The 15,405-nt window shown below is 35.2% G+C and overlaps 1 protein-coding gene across 1 annotated transcript in view; it reads left to right on the top strand.

Moving 5' to 3' along the window:
* Positions 1–15,405, top strand: part of LRP1B (LDL receptor related protein 1B) — a 380,905-nt gene that overhangs the window by 286,447 nt on the left and 79,053 nt on the right. The window contains exons 60-64 of the mRNA XM_040604928.1: positions 3,211–3,304; positions 4,918–5,034; positions 5,207–5,326; positions 7,689–7,808; positions 13,989–14,105. Of these exons, the coding sequence (XP_040460862.1) occupies positions 3,211–3,304; positions 4,918–5,034; positions 5,207–5,326; positions 7,689–7,808; positions 13,989–14,105 (568 nt within the window). The remainder of the gene's footprint in view (positions 1–3,210; positions 3,305–4,917; positions 5,035–5,206; positions 5,327–7,688; positions 7,809–13,988; positions 14,106–15,405) is intronic.

Here is a 15,405-nt window from a genome sequence, read left to right on the forward strand (position 1 = left end):
GAAGGGGGAGCAGAGATTATATTTCACTGTGTTTCCACCTGCTTTTAAATAATGAATGCTGGTGCCCATGAAATGTGGAAGCATCAGTCAAAGGAGCTGACTGGGTAACTGGGTGCATTTACAGTGTTTAATCTTCAAGGCTATTAGTCGAAAATCGACTTGCAAATGCCTTTTTTTTCCAGAGAATGCAGAACTTGTTCCCTTTCGAATGTGGATGTTTCTGCCAGTCACTAGAACAAATATAGCCACTAAACCCTTAAAAATGGCTTTGAAAAAACATTTGTATAAAATATGAAAATACAAAACATATATAACAGTGATACAGGGTGTATGTAACATGTAACAGTGATCTGGGTGTATTCATGCATGAATGAACTTTACATTAATACAAGAACACAAGTTCAGCCGAGTTTGCTAGGTAGGTAAGTGATAGGATTACATTAAAAACAACCCAGTAGCTGAAACGTAGATGGTAGAATATGCAATTAATTTACAATTACATCAATTAAAACATTTAATTCTTTATGGGAGGTGGATTCCCTGCTACTTGAAGTAAGTATTTGGTGATTTTTTTGATTTTTTTTTTTTCCTAAAATGTAAGGCAGATTAAGTAGACTATACTGATTTCTTATAAGGGAGCCACTTTGCTAAAAGTCTTTGGACTGTTCTACCCAGTTGATTGTAATAGTACATATGGCCTTTAAACTATTTCCAGTAGTCCAGCTTTTCTAGTAGCCCACTTTTATTATATGTATGCTGATGACCTGTTAAAACGTTCTACATCATGATACATTTTGTTCATACTCATTAAGGAAAGGGCTTTTCTGTGAAATTTTTAGGGAACCATAGTCATCTTAATAAATGATGTACAGTTTCATTCAAGTAATGTTGTTATGTAAGAGACCTTCCCACTGTCTTCCTTTGTTCCCTAAGGTAGTGTTTTGTGTGATTTTATTATGTTCATTTAGATCTTTTCTGTTTTGACTGTCTGCCTGTTACTTGCCGTTAAGTGTTGAAGAAAAATAAAGTGTAAAACACTTTTAAAATGAGGAATTTCTTACCTATTTCCCCCCCATATCTAGCTTCTCAAATTTGTTTGGTTAAAAAAAAAAAAAAACAAACAATCTTTTTTTTTCTTTTTTTAACATTTTCATTAAATGGCACCAGAAGCTTATTCCACAGTGAATTTATATGCTAACAGTTGATTGAATTGCTTTTCTCCTTTCTAAATGATTCATTGTTAGGTTGATTTAAAGGATAGCATCACATCTTGGATCCTCCAGGAAAAATATTTTATCACTTGTGGATTCCATAAGAAGAAGAGCAGGTTTAAATAGAAGCAGCTGCTTCAGACAGTTACAAGCTGATGTTGATTATTAGTCATTTTCTTCCAATTTTGGAATGAGTTTACTGTTTGATAATTCGTCAGTCTGATGGGGTCAGATACAGAGATCAGTAGGAAAAATATTCTTTGCTACTTATGATTTTCAGATGACGCTGTAAAATCATAGCTGTTCCTATGATATAGTTGCTTTTGACAGCACACCCACTGCTAGCTATGTCTGATGAAAAGGATGGCTGATACGCTCGTCTTGCATGTCTGCAGACTTTTAGCTATCTTTCGATGGCTAATCTGACATGAGAAATCGTTTAGTGTAAAACATACCAGGCTGTAGAATACCAAAACTCAGGCCGTTCCAGGCACACTCCTATGAGTGACCCCTGATTTTTCAAGGTGCCTGGCTCCCCAGTTTAGGAGGGAATGCAAGCGTTTTCTTACAGAACACAATAGCAGCTAAGAGTTAGTGCTTGTTTCCTGGAATTATATTCATAACGTCATTTTAACAGCCTAAATTCCCTGTGGTGAGCCGTGTGAGGCTGGCACCTTCAAACAATTAAGCAGCAGGAAGGCTATGCTGCCAAGTGGGAAATAGTAAGAATGAGGATCGTCTGAGTTTCTGTTTGTCTCCTCCATTTGGAGGCCGCCTGCTCAGCTCCTCCAAGGTGCATACCTTTCTGGAACAGTTCTAACAGTTTCCTCTGAGGTGCATATATTTCGGGAACAGTTCTAACAGTTTCTGCCGAGGTGCATACCTTTCTGGAACAGTTCTAACAGTTTCCTCCAAGGTGCATATCTTTCAGGAATGGTTCCAGCAGTTTAGAGTAGCTGCCGTTCAAACCCAGCCTGTTACACAGCACATGCCTCCATGTGCTACAAGAATGAGGTAGCGCCAGTGTAAGCCCTACTACATAAATGGCCATGAAACCCTACCTTTTCTCGGTGGAAAAGATAAAACTGACCTAATGCACCGAATTCAATGCATCTTTTAAATACTTTAGTAAGCTTTATTGAATAATCAATGATTTCCTAAATATGAGCAAAGGAAATAATCATGCCTAGTCACAGAAAATAAAATATCTTGCGCTTCTAAAGCTGTTAGATTCCTTCCTTTCTGTGCTTATACAGCCACCGGGTAGGAAACGCAACATTCCTTAAAAGTTGCTGATAATCTATCCAAATTTTTCTCCCTTGCATTAGCCACATAATGAACTCTGAATTTAGGTTTTGCCCTGGAAGATTGCACGAAGTAATTTCTACTCTTCGTTTTGTTTGTATTCATCTTTCAGTCAGAACAAAGGTATAGTGTTGCCTGAGCTCAGAGTGAAGGCACCGCCAAGGTCTTACAAAGGATTTTTCTTTTTTGTACAAATATTTTATTCCTTTGGAAGATTGGAGGGCCCAGCTTCATTTTTTCTCATTTAATTCAGACAATATAAGCAAAACTGTATACAAGTACAGCACTGTACATTAAGGCCCTTTCCTGTAACTGTGAGTGTTTTGGTTTATCTGGAAAAATGATACTGTCTGCTTCAGCAGCCTACAGAGACTGTTAAAAATGGAAGTGGCTGTTCTGTATAATGTATTAGTCAAATCATACAATGCAGCAAAGTGGTTTATGTCAGGGGCACTGTAAGTCAGTGTAGCAATGTCATTGAAACTGCAGTGATTTGTGTCAGTGGAATTCTCAGTGCAAAACATCTCCAAAAAAAGAATATTTAAAAAATAAATTTTATAAAATTAACAGCCAGAGTTGATTAAGGGAACAATGACTTTAGCAGTGAATCTAATTTTTATAAATTGTACTGTTTCTCTTTAAAAATAAATAAATACTCATATCAAAGTTTTTCTTTCTTTCCTTCCTTTTACAGTTCCGTTGCAAAACCGACAAATGCATTCCGTTTTGGTGGAAATGTGACACTGTGGATGACTGTGGAGATGGCTCTGATGAGCCTGAGGAATGCCGTAAGTGCATTCTGAATTTGGAACCCGGTTTTGTCAATGGGGTCTAAATCAAATGCAATGCTTTATAGGTGTTAGGAAGAGGATTCTTTCTTAATGCTTTTCCTCGCAGCGCTGTTTCTGTTCCTTGATCTCTGTCAAATTTACAAAGGGTGCAGGCTCTTGTTTCTCAGCCTCTAAAAGATTTTCATTGACTTGTGTCTACTGAGGGTCATGTAAGGTCTTTGGAAAATCATAAGAGCATGTTTTTGATGTTTCAAACCTCTACGTCATCCCAGTTATGGTTTTGCTGAAAATTTTTAATTTAAAGCTATGTTCTAGAGGTTGCTGACTTTTTTAATATAAAAACAATATTCTGCCAGTTTTATTTGGTTTATTTTTGTGTATAATAGAAATGTGGAATTCTGATCTTTGCTGTGTTTCATTGCAGTTATACACGTTTAGCTAGACATTAAGTGCAGTTTTGTGAACGAAAGTGTTCTCTATGTGATTCCTTCTAAGGTTCTGTGTATTTTTCACTATATGTTTTCTATAAATATTTTCATGTTAGCATTTTATAAATACAGTCAAAGACAAGTGTGGAGAGATATTTCTCACCCCTCCAGTATGATCAGTTTTATGCAGTGAACATTTTTTATGCATCCTGTGTAACTTTGACACACTGTCCTGAATGTAGTGCAGGTGCAGCACATTTCTTGATAGCCTTCCATATTCCAAATAGTAGGTTACTGTAGTATTCTCCTTGGATTGTAGACAACTGGAAGTCAATTATGATAATATTTCAGCATCCCAAAGGATGGTTGCTGTGATGGTAGCTGACTGCAAGTTCACTTGTTAGGAAAGTACTCTTTCAGTGTACTGGATTTATAAGCATCTGTTGATGATGCTATTTTTCAGTCCCAGTCACTGACTACTTTAATACTGTTATGTTCGTCCACATAAATCAAAAGACTCTTGCCTTCTTCCCTTAAGCTTAATATACACAAAATGCTGTACTGTGTTCTACAATCATCCAGTTAATTAACAGTTAATTTAATTTTTTTTGTATTGAAATCTCTCACCCATATTTTTACAATTTTGTAATTACTTTATCTGCTGCAGAGGGCCTTGAAGCAAGCTTTAACATTTGTAACTATTCTACATATGATTACATTTTAAGCTACACTATGTTTACATAAAATATTACTATAGAGGTGCCTAATTGCTCATCCACTGCAATGGCAGTGGCTGTGAGAAGAAATGTTAGACCTTTCATGGGAAATAGAATTAAGAGTGGGACAGTGAGTTTCTTAAACGTAGACTAACTCAAATGTTTAAGTCCTAAATTGCTAAGTCTTTGTTGAGCTAATAGTAGGCATCGACCTGTAGAGGGTTGCTCTCTGTATCATTAGTACTGTATAGCTATAGTTATGCAAATTTTAAATTTCAGACTTTGAAGTTAATTTTGCAATAGTACGTGTACATTTTAGTTACTAATATCTGTTCAGATTGAGATTTTATAGGCAAATACAAAGGTTTATAAATTCTTTTGATTAGTCCATAGAGGAAGGACAAGACTATTGATACTTTAACCATTCCTCTGATAGTATTCATAAGCAGTTTTCTTTTTTTCTCAGCTGAGTTCAGATGTCAGCCAGGACGTTTTCAGTGCGGAACCGGACTTTGCGCTCTTCCAGCCTTTATCTGTGATGGAGAGAATGATTGTGGGGACAATTCTGATGAACTGAACTGTGGTAGGTGATTATATCCGTTGTAGACTTCAGAAACATGCTAAAGTGATTTAAATGCCATGCTCCAAACTTTCTCAAGAAACTGTAATTTTATTCTTTTCCCTTTTAATTTTTAAATCTTTTGTTCTTTAGCTTCTGATTTTTTTAACTTGATATTTTTATTCTTTTAACTTAGACACACACGTGTGTCTGTCAGGTCAGTTCAAGTGCACAAAGAATCAGAAGTGTATTCCAATAAATCTGAGATGCAATGGACAGGATGACTGTGGTGATGAAGAAGATGAGAGAGATTGTCGTAAGTTATGTTTAGAGAATTTTGCTCTGACAGCTGTAGCTGATTTTAAAGAAGGAACTAAAGTAAAATATGTAAAATACTGTAAATATCCTTTATGTAAATAATTCAAGGAACATGAAAACCAGATAGTGCACAGGACTGACTAAAATACAATGTTTCATATACAAGAGAACAAACTAAAATGCCATTTAGTCACTTCATTTTTTAAAGCCACTGCAAAGAAGAGGGGTGTGTAAACAATTAATTTGAAGCATTTAATTGGGTTTCTGACTTAGGCTGAAACGTGTATTTTACTCTTAACCACCTCAGAAATGAGTCATCTTTTGGAAGCTTTCATCTGCCATGCCTTGCAGCAATCCATTTCAATGGAAAAAGATATTTTTCTGTGCCTTTTATTGGAAAAGATGTAGATCTGTAGCTCCTTATACATCCTTTTTCTTTGATGGAGTTTTCTACCTTTTGTATTCCCTTTCTTCTGGAGACTTTTTCATTAATTTACCTATGTAACTTCATTTCCATTTACTCAGCTTTGAATGCATCTTATTTTTTATGAGATCATTTTCACTCTCTTTCTTAGATATAAGTAGAGAAAATATTTTCAGATTTAGAATGGAAATGTATTGAATAGCTTGTGTCTTTGATCATTTTGTAATTACAATGATGTTGCTGTCTTGAAATGCATCTCTGTCCTTCACTCCATCTGTTACTCAGATCTACTGCTGAACTAAGGCACTTATTCCTATTTTCTGAATTAGCTTTCTCAAGGTTTGCATATGCTGCGTTTGTACAAAGAACGTGGCCTTCTCCAAGGAAAAGATTGCTTAGGATGCAAAGGATTTGTTGATGATCATGATTATCTGACATCTTCCCAATGGCTCAGCAGAGCTGTACTGTCTGACAGACAGTATTACATGTTGGTTTGCATGTTACATCTCTTTAAAAACTGATCAAGGGAGGTCAGGGGAACTCCTGTGGAAGATAGGGAGGCTGCTTTTTTCATTATAAAGAACTGCACATGGTATATGGAAGGTTCCCAAAACATTGAGGTGTAGCTGACAGAAATTAAGTCAGAGCAGCAGAGTCTGCAGCACAGCAGTGCTCAGGGGGTGGGAGGGGTAGAGTCAGGATCAGCGGTGATAGGGATCAGCAGGGGTGGGACAGTCTGCTGTGACATAAAGCAAGCTTTAGAATTGTCTGAAACACAGCCATCAACCCACTTGAAAAGACACAGTGGGGAGGGGGGGAGGTTAATTATATACATTTTTTATTTCTGTTCTGTCTTATCTAGACTTTATTAGCATCTTAAGAAAGTTAAGTGTGCTAGTTTACATTTTTATAAAACCTCACTCATGGCTTCTGAAAACTTAAATTGCCTTTGGGGAGATGACAGAAAGGGATTTAAGTAGGTCTGCCACAAAGTTCATATTGACTTGGACTCTTGTCACAAGACAGATAACAGAAGAGATTATCTATTTTGTTTTAATTCCACTGGACTGGGATTCATAAGATACAGACCCTTTTTTCACCCCTATGACTCTTCCGTTTTATATGTCAAGCGACCTTGAAAAAGTCATATTTCATACTTCAGGATTTCCATATGTAAAGTGGAGGTAATTATGCTGATCTTCCTTGTAAAGTGCTTTGAAATCCCCTGGTGAGGTGTCCTAGCTGAGAATCAGTATTCTCTTTATAAGTATAGTTAGCAGTATAGCCAAGTCTAAATGTTTTTTAATTCCAGCGTTGTACATTTTTTGTTGTCAACTGGCTGTTCTTTTAAAGGTAGCGCAGTTAAGCTTTAACTGAAAGCATCCTGAAAGAATAGGATGATTAGCTGCATCTTTACTTTGCTGTAGGATTCAAAAAATTTTTTCTGCTAAGCTGGTAAAAGTGTGATAAACCCATTATTTACCCATGGCTTCTTTTAACAGAGCACAGAATTTCACAAATTTGTATATAATTTTAATTACCTATTTGATCCAAACATTGAGAACTGCCTTGTTGCTTCAAAGTGACTTTCAGGATTGGTAACCAGTGTTTTATGAAGTTTGAAAAATAAAAATAAAAATCTGACTGCTTTTTTTAAAGTGGTTTGATTATATCAATGCTAAGTCTTTGTTAAGAGTATCACAACAGACACTTCATTACATTTGTTTAACCTTACTGTTATACATAAAATAATAAATAGAAGACAAAACTATAAACAATGTAAAACTGAATGCTCTTTTCTTACAGATGTTGTGTAAGTGATGCTAGAGATACCCAATTTCTGAATTTTGAACCTTGAGATTTTTTCTTTAAAACAAATATTTTTAATATTAGCAGAAATTTCTAGTTTTAATTTGGAATCTTTTTTTATTTAAAGCTGAAAACAGTTGTTCTCCAGACCATTTCCAGTGTAAAACAACAAAACACTGCATTTCCAAACTGTGGGTATGTGATGAAGACCCAGATTGTGCTGATGGATCAGATGAAGCTAACTGTGGTAAGTATGCCAGCGGGTTTGGATATACAACTGTAGCTTGAAATTTTTCAAAAGAAGTGGAAGGAAGAAATCATCCCACTTAATATGTCCTCTTTCCATGTATGACACCTTTCTGATATGGTAGCTGCATCTGGCTCGTGCCAGATCTGATTTGGAACATCAGGACATTCTTGATTTTTTCTCACAGTATTATCTAATTTCTGTCAATTTATTCTGCATGCTTTTCTGCTGCTGGAGTTCATAAATAGTGAAAAATCTAATAATTTGCAAATTGTGTGAAGACTGCCTGTGCAGAGGTCCAGAGCAGTTTCTAACTTGCCATGACCAACTTTGCTTCGATCTGTGAGCTCCAGGGAGTTATGTGCCTGGACACACCACTCCACAAACTTTGCATCCCCACAGGACTTCTCCAGGAATCCCTGATGCTTGTGAAATTAAATTTGATAGCTTGAGGAGGCAGATCTTGTACAGACACCAAGGACAGAATTGCACCGTTACCAAACCAAGCCCTAATTCCTATCAGATTTTACACAATGCCCAGAACTATTGCTACTGAGGCAGGCTGTGTTTTTTTTAGAACAGAAGTACTAGCTTTGAATCCAATAACTTCTTTCATTGCTTTTTTGAAGATTCATTGTTGGATCACAGATGTTTCTCGTTGATAGAATGGGTGAATTGATTATATTCCTGCAGAAACAGTTAAAATTATTTTATTAAGACAATACTCAGAAAGTTGAAAATCTAAGCAGTTGTCACATTGTGATATGTATGTGATATTTTACTGTATATACCTAGTATGCTATTCATCATCACCTGGAGAAAAAAACAGATCACACTGTATAGTAGTAGTAGTAGTAGCTGTCCTCAGTCTTTGCTAGCATTGTTGGAAAGTATTTAGTCAGCTCTTTTTTGGTAAATGAAAGAAAATAATAAATATAAATAATCTGCCTGGGAAGTGGATTACAGATAATCAGAGTCAGAATAAGTGCATCAGTATTGTTGGAAAATCACTCCCATGGATGTCAATGCAAGACGCATCCTTACCAAGTGCAGAAAACCTTGTAGAAATTTCAACACAGGTCTATAAAGAAAAAGATGGAAAAATGTTTTGAGATGGAAAAGAACAAGTACAGTTGTACAGAACATTCAAAAATTTAACTGTTATTCATCCACACATCAAAAAATAGTTTGACGAAACACATGAGTCTGGACAAGTTTATGCTTCCTCTGGGACAAGAGTAACGAAATTACAGACGGTAATCAAGAACAAAGCACTGAGAGACAGCCAAATTTCCATGGATATGTTTTAGGCAAGTGACACAAGCACATCTATGAAAATGTCAGATGTGGTAAATAGTCCTAGGAAACTGAACTCTTGCTCAACACTGAAAATCCATGACCATTGTTTGAATTTTCAGGAAGGGGAAACAAATTTATCATAGCAACTGGAGAGAAGTTACAGTCCAAGAAATCATTTGACTTGAAAAAACAGTGAATACAAAGGAGATGAACCTTTGCCATAGTCTTTATATCCTCTTCTGGGATACTATAGAACTACCCCCATACTGCTCACCACCTGATCCACTTCACAGGTGCTTTCTCTTGCACTGCCCCCCCATCACCTGGCTTTCTAACATGCCATTTCTGTCCAATTCAGACACCATTCCAAGCTTCCAAACAGTGGATTCATATTTTGAGCAAATCACCCAAGCCCAACTGATATAGCACAAAGGGTCTTAAAATAATTAATCTAATAATATCCGCAAGACACAAAGTTTAAAAGAAGAGAGGAAGAAGCCCCAAAACTAATGCTGAACAGGAAAAACTGTATTTCTTTAAGGTACTACACAGTGTTTCATCACTTTAGCCAATATAGAAGAATAATGTTCAAGTTAACTCGAACGATTAAGCAGTATAGAGGTGCAATGCATGCAATCCCAACTTTTTGAAACTTTATGAACTTTTATTTTTTTAACTTTATTTTGAACTTTATGAAAAAAATAGGTTTTTTCAATCACAGTAAATACAACTGGTTATGATGTTTTGTAGCTAAGCTTCATCTTGCCTTTTACTCTGTCTCTGGCAGTGACTGAAAGCTAGTACCTAGGCAAGAATTTGCAAGCAAAGCAGGACTGTAATGAAACTTCCCCGGGACACTCTTCCAGCCTCTAACAATCTGAGAATCAAGAGATATTGTGAGTCAATTGTAGCTCTGTATATGGTAACACTTGATGGATTTCAGGTCTTAACCTTTGTAAAGTTTTTCACAACCTGCTGCAACAAGGAGTTCCACAGCTTAATTACACACCTCCCTGAAAAACCACCTACATTTTTCATTTATATCTGTTAGTTGCATATAATCCTTTTAGTTTTTGTATTGGAGGAGACAGAACAAATTATCTGTGTTTACAATCTCTATGCTACATATGGTTATGTACATATACAACAACTAAGCCTTGACAAGAGCAGGGTGGGTTCAGTCACATTTTACAGCTTTCCATAATTTTAGCATATAAACTATGTTTAAATGACCTTATTATAGTTTTAACACAGTTTGGTCTTCCATGTTTTGGAGGTTTTTTTAAGTTTAAAGATGGTTATTTTTATGAACAAAGTTTGATAGAATTAAATTCTAGAGCTGGAACTGATTATAATAAAGATCTGCATATGTTGATGTTAATACTAACTTGTTTTCATTTCCAAAGTGTTTCCAAAGCAAAACTTGTATAAAGGGTGTTCTCTTTTCTGCTGAAGTGCTGCATAGTCCTATGTGTTTTGCTTAGTCAACATCTGCTGCTGTGTGTTATTGGAGATACGATATCAAGTACATTTGTTAAAAGTAGTCTGAATGTATTTAGTCTTCTGCGGTTACTTTCCAACTCAGACAATTGGAGTAGAATTAGGAAATGTATGTTTATTAAAGAGTGCACAGTGTTTTCCAAAGAGGAATAGGTAGGGTTAATTCATGCTTTCTGTCCAGGTAAAAAAAAGAAGCCATTAGATTGTCATAATCCTTGCTCACAACTTGAATACTTTACCTGAAGAAAGGCCCTGTTTCAGTCAGAATCTGTATAAAGCTCTGTGTGGTCTTGGAAAGTGATTCTAGTCAGCTTTAAAGGTGACAGGTATTTCAGGTCTTTATTAGCGTAATGTGTCAACATTACTATGACTGCTTTCTGCTTCCTCACTTTTTTAATATTAATTTTATTTTTGGCCTAAAGACTCAAAGTATTTTTTTTTCCTGATGATGAAAACTATGTTATTTGAGACATTTGAAAGATGTATTATATAAACTTTAAACTTTCTTCAACGGGCTTATATCCTGTACCCAGCATCAGTGGCAGCCTGCCAAGTTCTAGAGCAGCTAGATGATCCTCGATCAAAAGCGAATTTCTTTTAATTTCTCACTTTATCCCTTTCAGAGAGGCACATGCATGCACACACACACTCACCACGTGCATGATATTAAAATCACCGAATGGCAATGTGGTGCAATTAGGGACAAATTAGTGTTTTAGTGCACAGGGATTGATGTTTGAATCAAAATGCTTTTAGGGTGCATATGTAATATTTTGGGGTTTGTTCTGTTTTGTTCTCCATTGAAGCTTTCATCCTGTTTTCTTTATGCACATTTAGAATTATTTCTAAAATAAAATCCTAGTTTGGTATGTACAAAAGATGAACCCAAACCAAGCAGCAGCTCCCTCAAGCATTCACACAGATTTCAGAGAAGGAGCCTTTGCCTGTTACAGTAGATCAATGAATCTCTTAATAACAATATGAAGAGAAAAAAAATAAAATTTAATTATGAGTACTTCTTTGCCTTTCTACCATTCCTATCTGAACTTTCATGTTTTAAGGTGGTCTCATTTTAAGAAAAACAGAAAGCAATTTAGTATTGAAGACAGCAGTGACAAAGTATCTGTCGGCCCATGTGTTCTCTTCAGGGTTCCACAATTTTAAAAAATAGTCTTGCGCTATTTCCTTTGAGTAAATCAGTCTTTCTCAAAGATCAGATATTTGTTATGCAACTTGCCCAAATTTTTCCCTTTGTTACGTCTTAGTACTACTATCCTAGTGTTTGCCTCAATTCTCAGTAATGTGAAGACAGAAATACAAGCAAGCAAATCTGGTTTGTAAGACATCATCAAGTGTAAGCTGCTACGGACGATTAGTTGTCCCATAGGAAGAACGAAGCTTTCAGATTTGTGAAGCGAGGAAGAGAGAGCCTTACAAAATACGAACTATTTTGTATTTTAAAAAAATAATTAGATTTTCCTTTGTGGGTGATAAAAATAGAGTAAGAAGAGAAACATTAGTATTCAAGTAGTAATCATAAGGTTAGACTACACTCGTAAATTTAAAAAAAATAAAAATACAGCCTTCACAAGTGTAAAGACACCATGCTAGAAAATGGATTTAGCACCCTTGAGAACTAGGTAATTCTTAATGAAGAACAGGAAAAGATATATCGCATGTTCTCTTCATCCTAGCAGGTAGCTGAAATGAAAGGATGTCATCTGTGGTTTCTGTGTCACTGATTAAATCTTTATATTTCTGTTGAATGTGGAAGGGTAAATAGAACATAGTATGTCATTAGTCTGTGGGCTCATTTTGTGGGCAGATCTGTTAACTGGAGATTGTATACCTTACTAGAAATACTTCAATAAATACAGGATGGATTTCTACTTTGAAATTAGATCTTTTGCAAAGCTACAGAAACCAGAAACAAATTACAAGAGTATCTTGGGTTTGGGTGGTGGTGGCATTTTTGTGTTTTGTAAAGTTAAATATTTTTTAAGTGCCTGCCAATGCAAATATTTGAAGTGTCGTGATTGAAATGTCATGGACTGTCACCTTGAGAAACATAATAGGAAAAAGTATTTTGTGAGAAAATTACTTACAGTCATGATTATTGGCAGAGAATAAGGAACAAATGCAAAAGGTAGTATTGTAATTATCAAATTCTTGAGCGTACATAACTGAGCTGCAACACCATGTACTTCCACCTTCTCGATAGCCATATGCAGGTTTGATTTATCACTCTAGTTGCAGAACCACACCTAAAACAAAGCACACAAGGCAGCCGTTTGGGCTGTCACATCAAATGCAATACCCCTAGTTTGTGGTAGTTTCCATTTAACAGATGGAGAAAGCAGGTTGATTTAAGCTACTGTTTCAGTCCTCCTTCATTCTGTCAGTTATTAGAACTCATTGAGTTGTCATGATAGCACTATGAAGTTTGAACTGACATGCTATGAAATAGCCTAATGGAAATTTAAAAAAATTTCTATTGAAATATCCCCACAGTGACATGTAATTTTAAATATGTCATTGAGGTTTTTACAGAGCACATGATTTTTTTCAAAGAAAATGTCACTGATAACTTTTTAATTTATTTCATTTCCTCTCTATCCTTAGAACCTGAAAGAATTACTCCAGAAATAAAAAGTATAAATAAAATACAGAGGCAGCTCCCTCCTGCTTCAGGAGTTCAGGATGTTTATGCATCTCCCAGAGGCTTTGCCTACAATGCTACTCTGTAAACAGAAAAACTCATTAAAAATTTACTGCATGAAGAAAATTAATCTCAGTTTAGTGTTATATGTTCTAGTGTTTTACTTTGTATAAATGGGCTTCCAATCTAAGACATCAGAATGGGAAAATGTAAATCAAAATGCAGAGTTTTCTGTCGGGTACGATTAGTCTTAAATCATTATATATGCCAACAGAAGTTTTGAGACATGTATATTTTATACATTTTCAAATAAATATTATTGTGGTTTACCGTGATCTGATCTTTTGTAAAGCAGTCTTACAGATAAATCCAAGTAGAAGTCAACGCAGGATTTTTAAGACTCAGTGCAATTACACCCTCTCTTCAAACTATTTTCTGATCACTTCTGAATTTCATAATTTTTACTTTAAATGGCAGTGTAAATGGTCTATACTTTAATTTTATTATCAAATTTATGCACATATCTCTCTTGGTGTGAATGAATAAATAGGATCTTAAAGTATGTAGTATAATAAATTATTTCTGAAAGTAACATACCAAGTGTTATGGTTGCTTCTTCTTAAACCTATCAAGCAGTATTGTCCTTTCACTGTTTAGTAACAGTCTTCCCCATTTTGACTCTTTGCCTGCAATGATGTAAATGATATTCATCTTAATTACAGATAAAAAAACTTGTGGGCCTCACGAATTCCAGTGCAAAAACAACAACTGTATTCCAGATCATTGGAGATGTGACAGCCAAAACGATTGTGGTGATAATTCTGATGAAGACAATTGTAGTAAGTAACTTTCACCTAAGTGCAAGTTGTAAGGAGTGGAGTCAGTTTTGCAACATCTAAGAGGAAACTTTTTGGTTTTGATAAACTGCACATTTATGTTTTTATATAATGCCATCTGAGCTGCTAAAAATCAGTTGACCAGAATTGAAAATGGCCTTTGCTGAAATTTTTCAATTTTATTCATTCTTATAAAGAGCTGTAATTCTGTATCAGCAATGCAAAAATGCCTGACCTATGACTTTTCAACCTGATGAATTCAAAATAAATATTTCATTTAATTTACCTTTGTCAATAAGTTACATATCACCTTTCTTGTCTCTATATAAGAATCATAAAATCTGCTCAGTGGTAAAGTGATAAACATTTGTGAACAATAGGATTTGATCAAATGATACTTGCCCATTACATTAGTTATCTTCCAGAGATGATTTGCCTTGCTTGTATCGTGAAAAGTCCATTTCTATAATACTTGATCAGATTAAGAAGTAAATGTTGTTATTCAAAGTAACTCAGGTAGCCTAGTTATCTCTTACCTCTGAGGAACCTGAATGCCTAATAAATCTCTGTAATACCACTTTCAGTGAGTTAATTTAGATCTGGTTCTCAAGAAGAAATGCCAAATTCTTAAGGGTTTTATCTCATAATCATTGTCTTTAAGAAATATTTTAAGAGGTAAGTTCCACAAATAGTTCTTGTGTCTTCTCTTCAGCTGACAATTTCTGTTCTTTTATTTTGTGCTTGGAAATCCAAGAAATTAATATCTTGGTGTATAGATAATCTTGAGTGCATACTCGTGATTGTATATCATGAATGTATATTTAGTATCTCAAAGGTAATGACCTAGAAAGCTTAATAAATCAGGCATTCTAATGCTGATATGTGCTGTCAGCCCATTTCTCCAATTCGAGACGTGGTGGCCATAGGTACAGGATGTCTGAAGACTGGCTTATTCTGCTTAAAAGGTTGAAATGGTTTTGTCAGCCTTTTAATTACTATCTACATTTGAAAATGTTGTGTTACTGCAAACAATAGTGCTGTAGTTTTCATATGCAAGTGTTCTATCTAAAGGGGACAGTATCATGTAGTTCAGTAATCACTCAGAGATGTTTATTTTTATACCCTGGGGCAGCATTAACACACAAAAGTTTTCTTAACTTTGCAGAAGATTTTACATAGGAATTGGCTATTGGTGCCAGTGGAATTTTTCCATTTTCATTTATATTATAAATACCAAGAAATTATTTGATATTCTTTTATGCTGATAGAAAACTCAAATAAAGAGACATAGTTTTGGTATAGC

The sequence above is a fragment of the Falco naumanni genome, chromosome 8 (assembly GCF_017639655.2).
Source record: "Falco naumanni isolate bFalNau1 chromosome 8, bFalNau1.pat, whole genome shotgun sequence".
NCBI lineage: Eukaryota > Metazoa > Chordata > Aves > Falconiformes > Falconidae > Falco > Falco naumanni.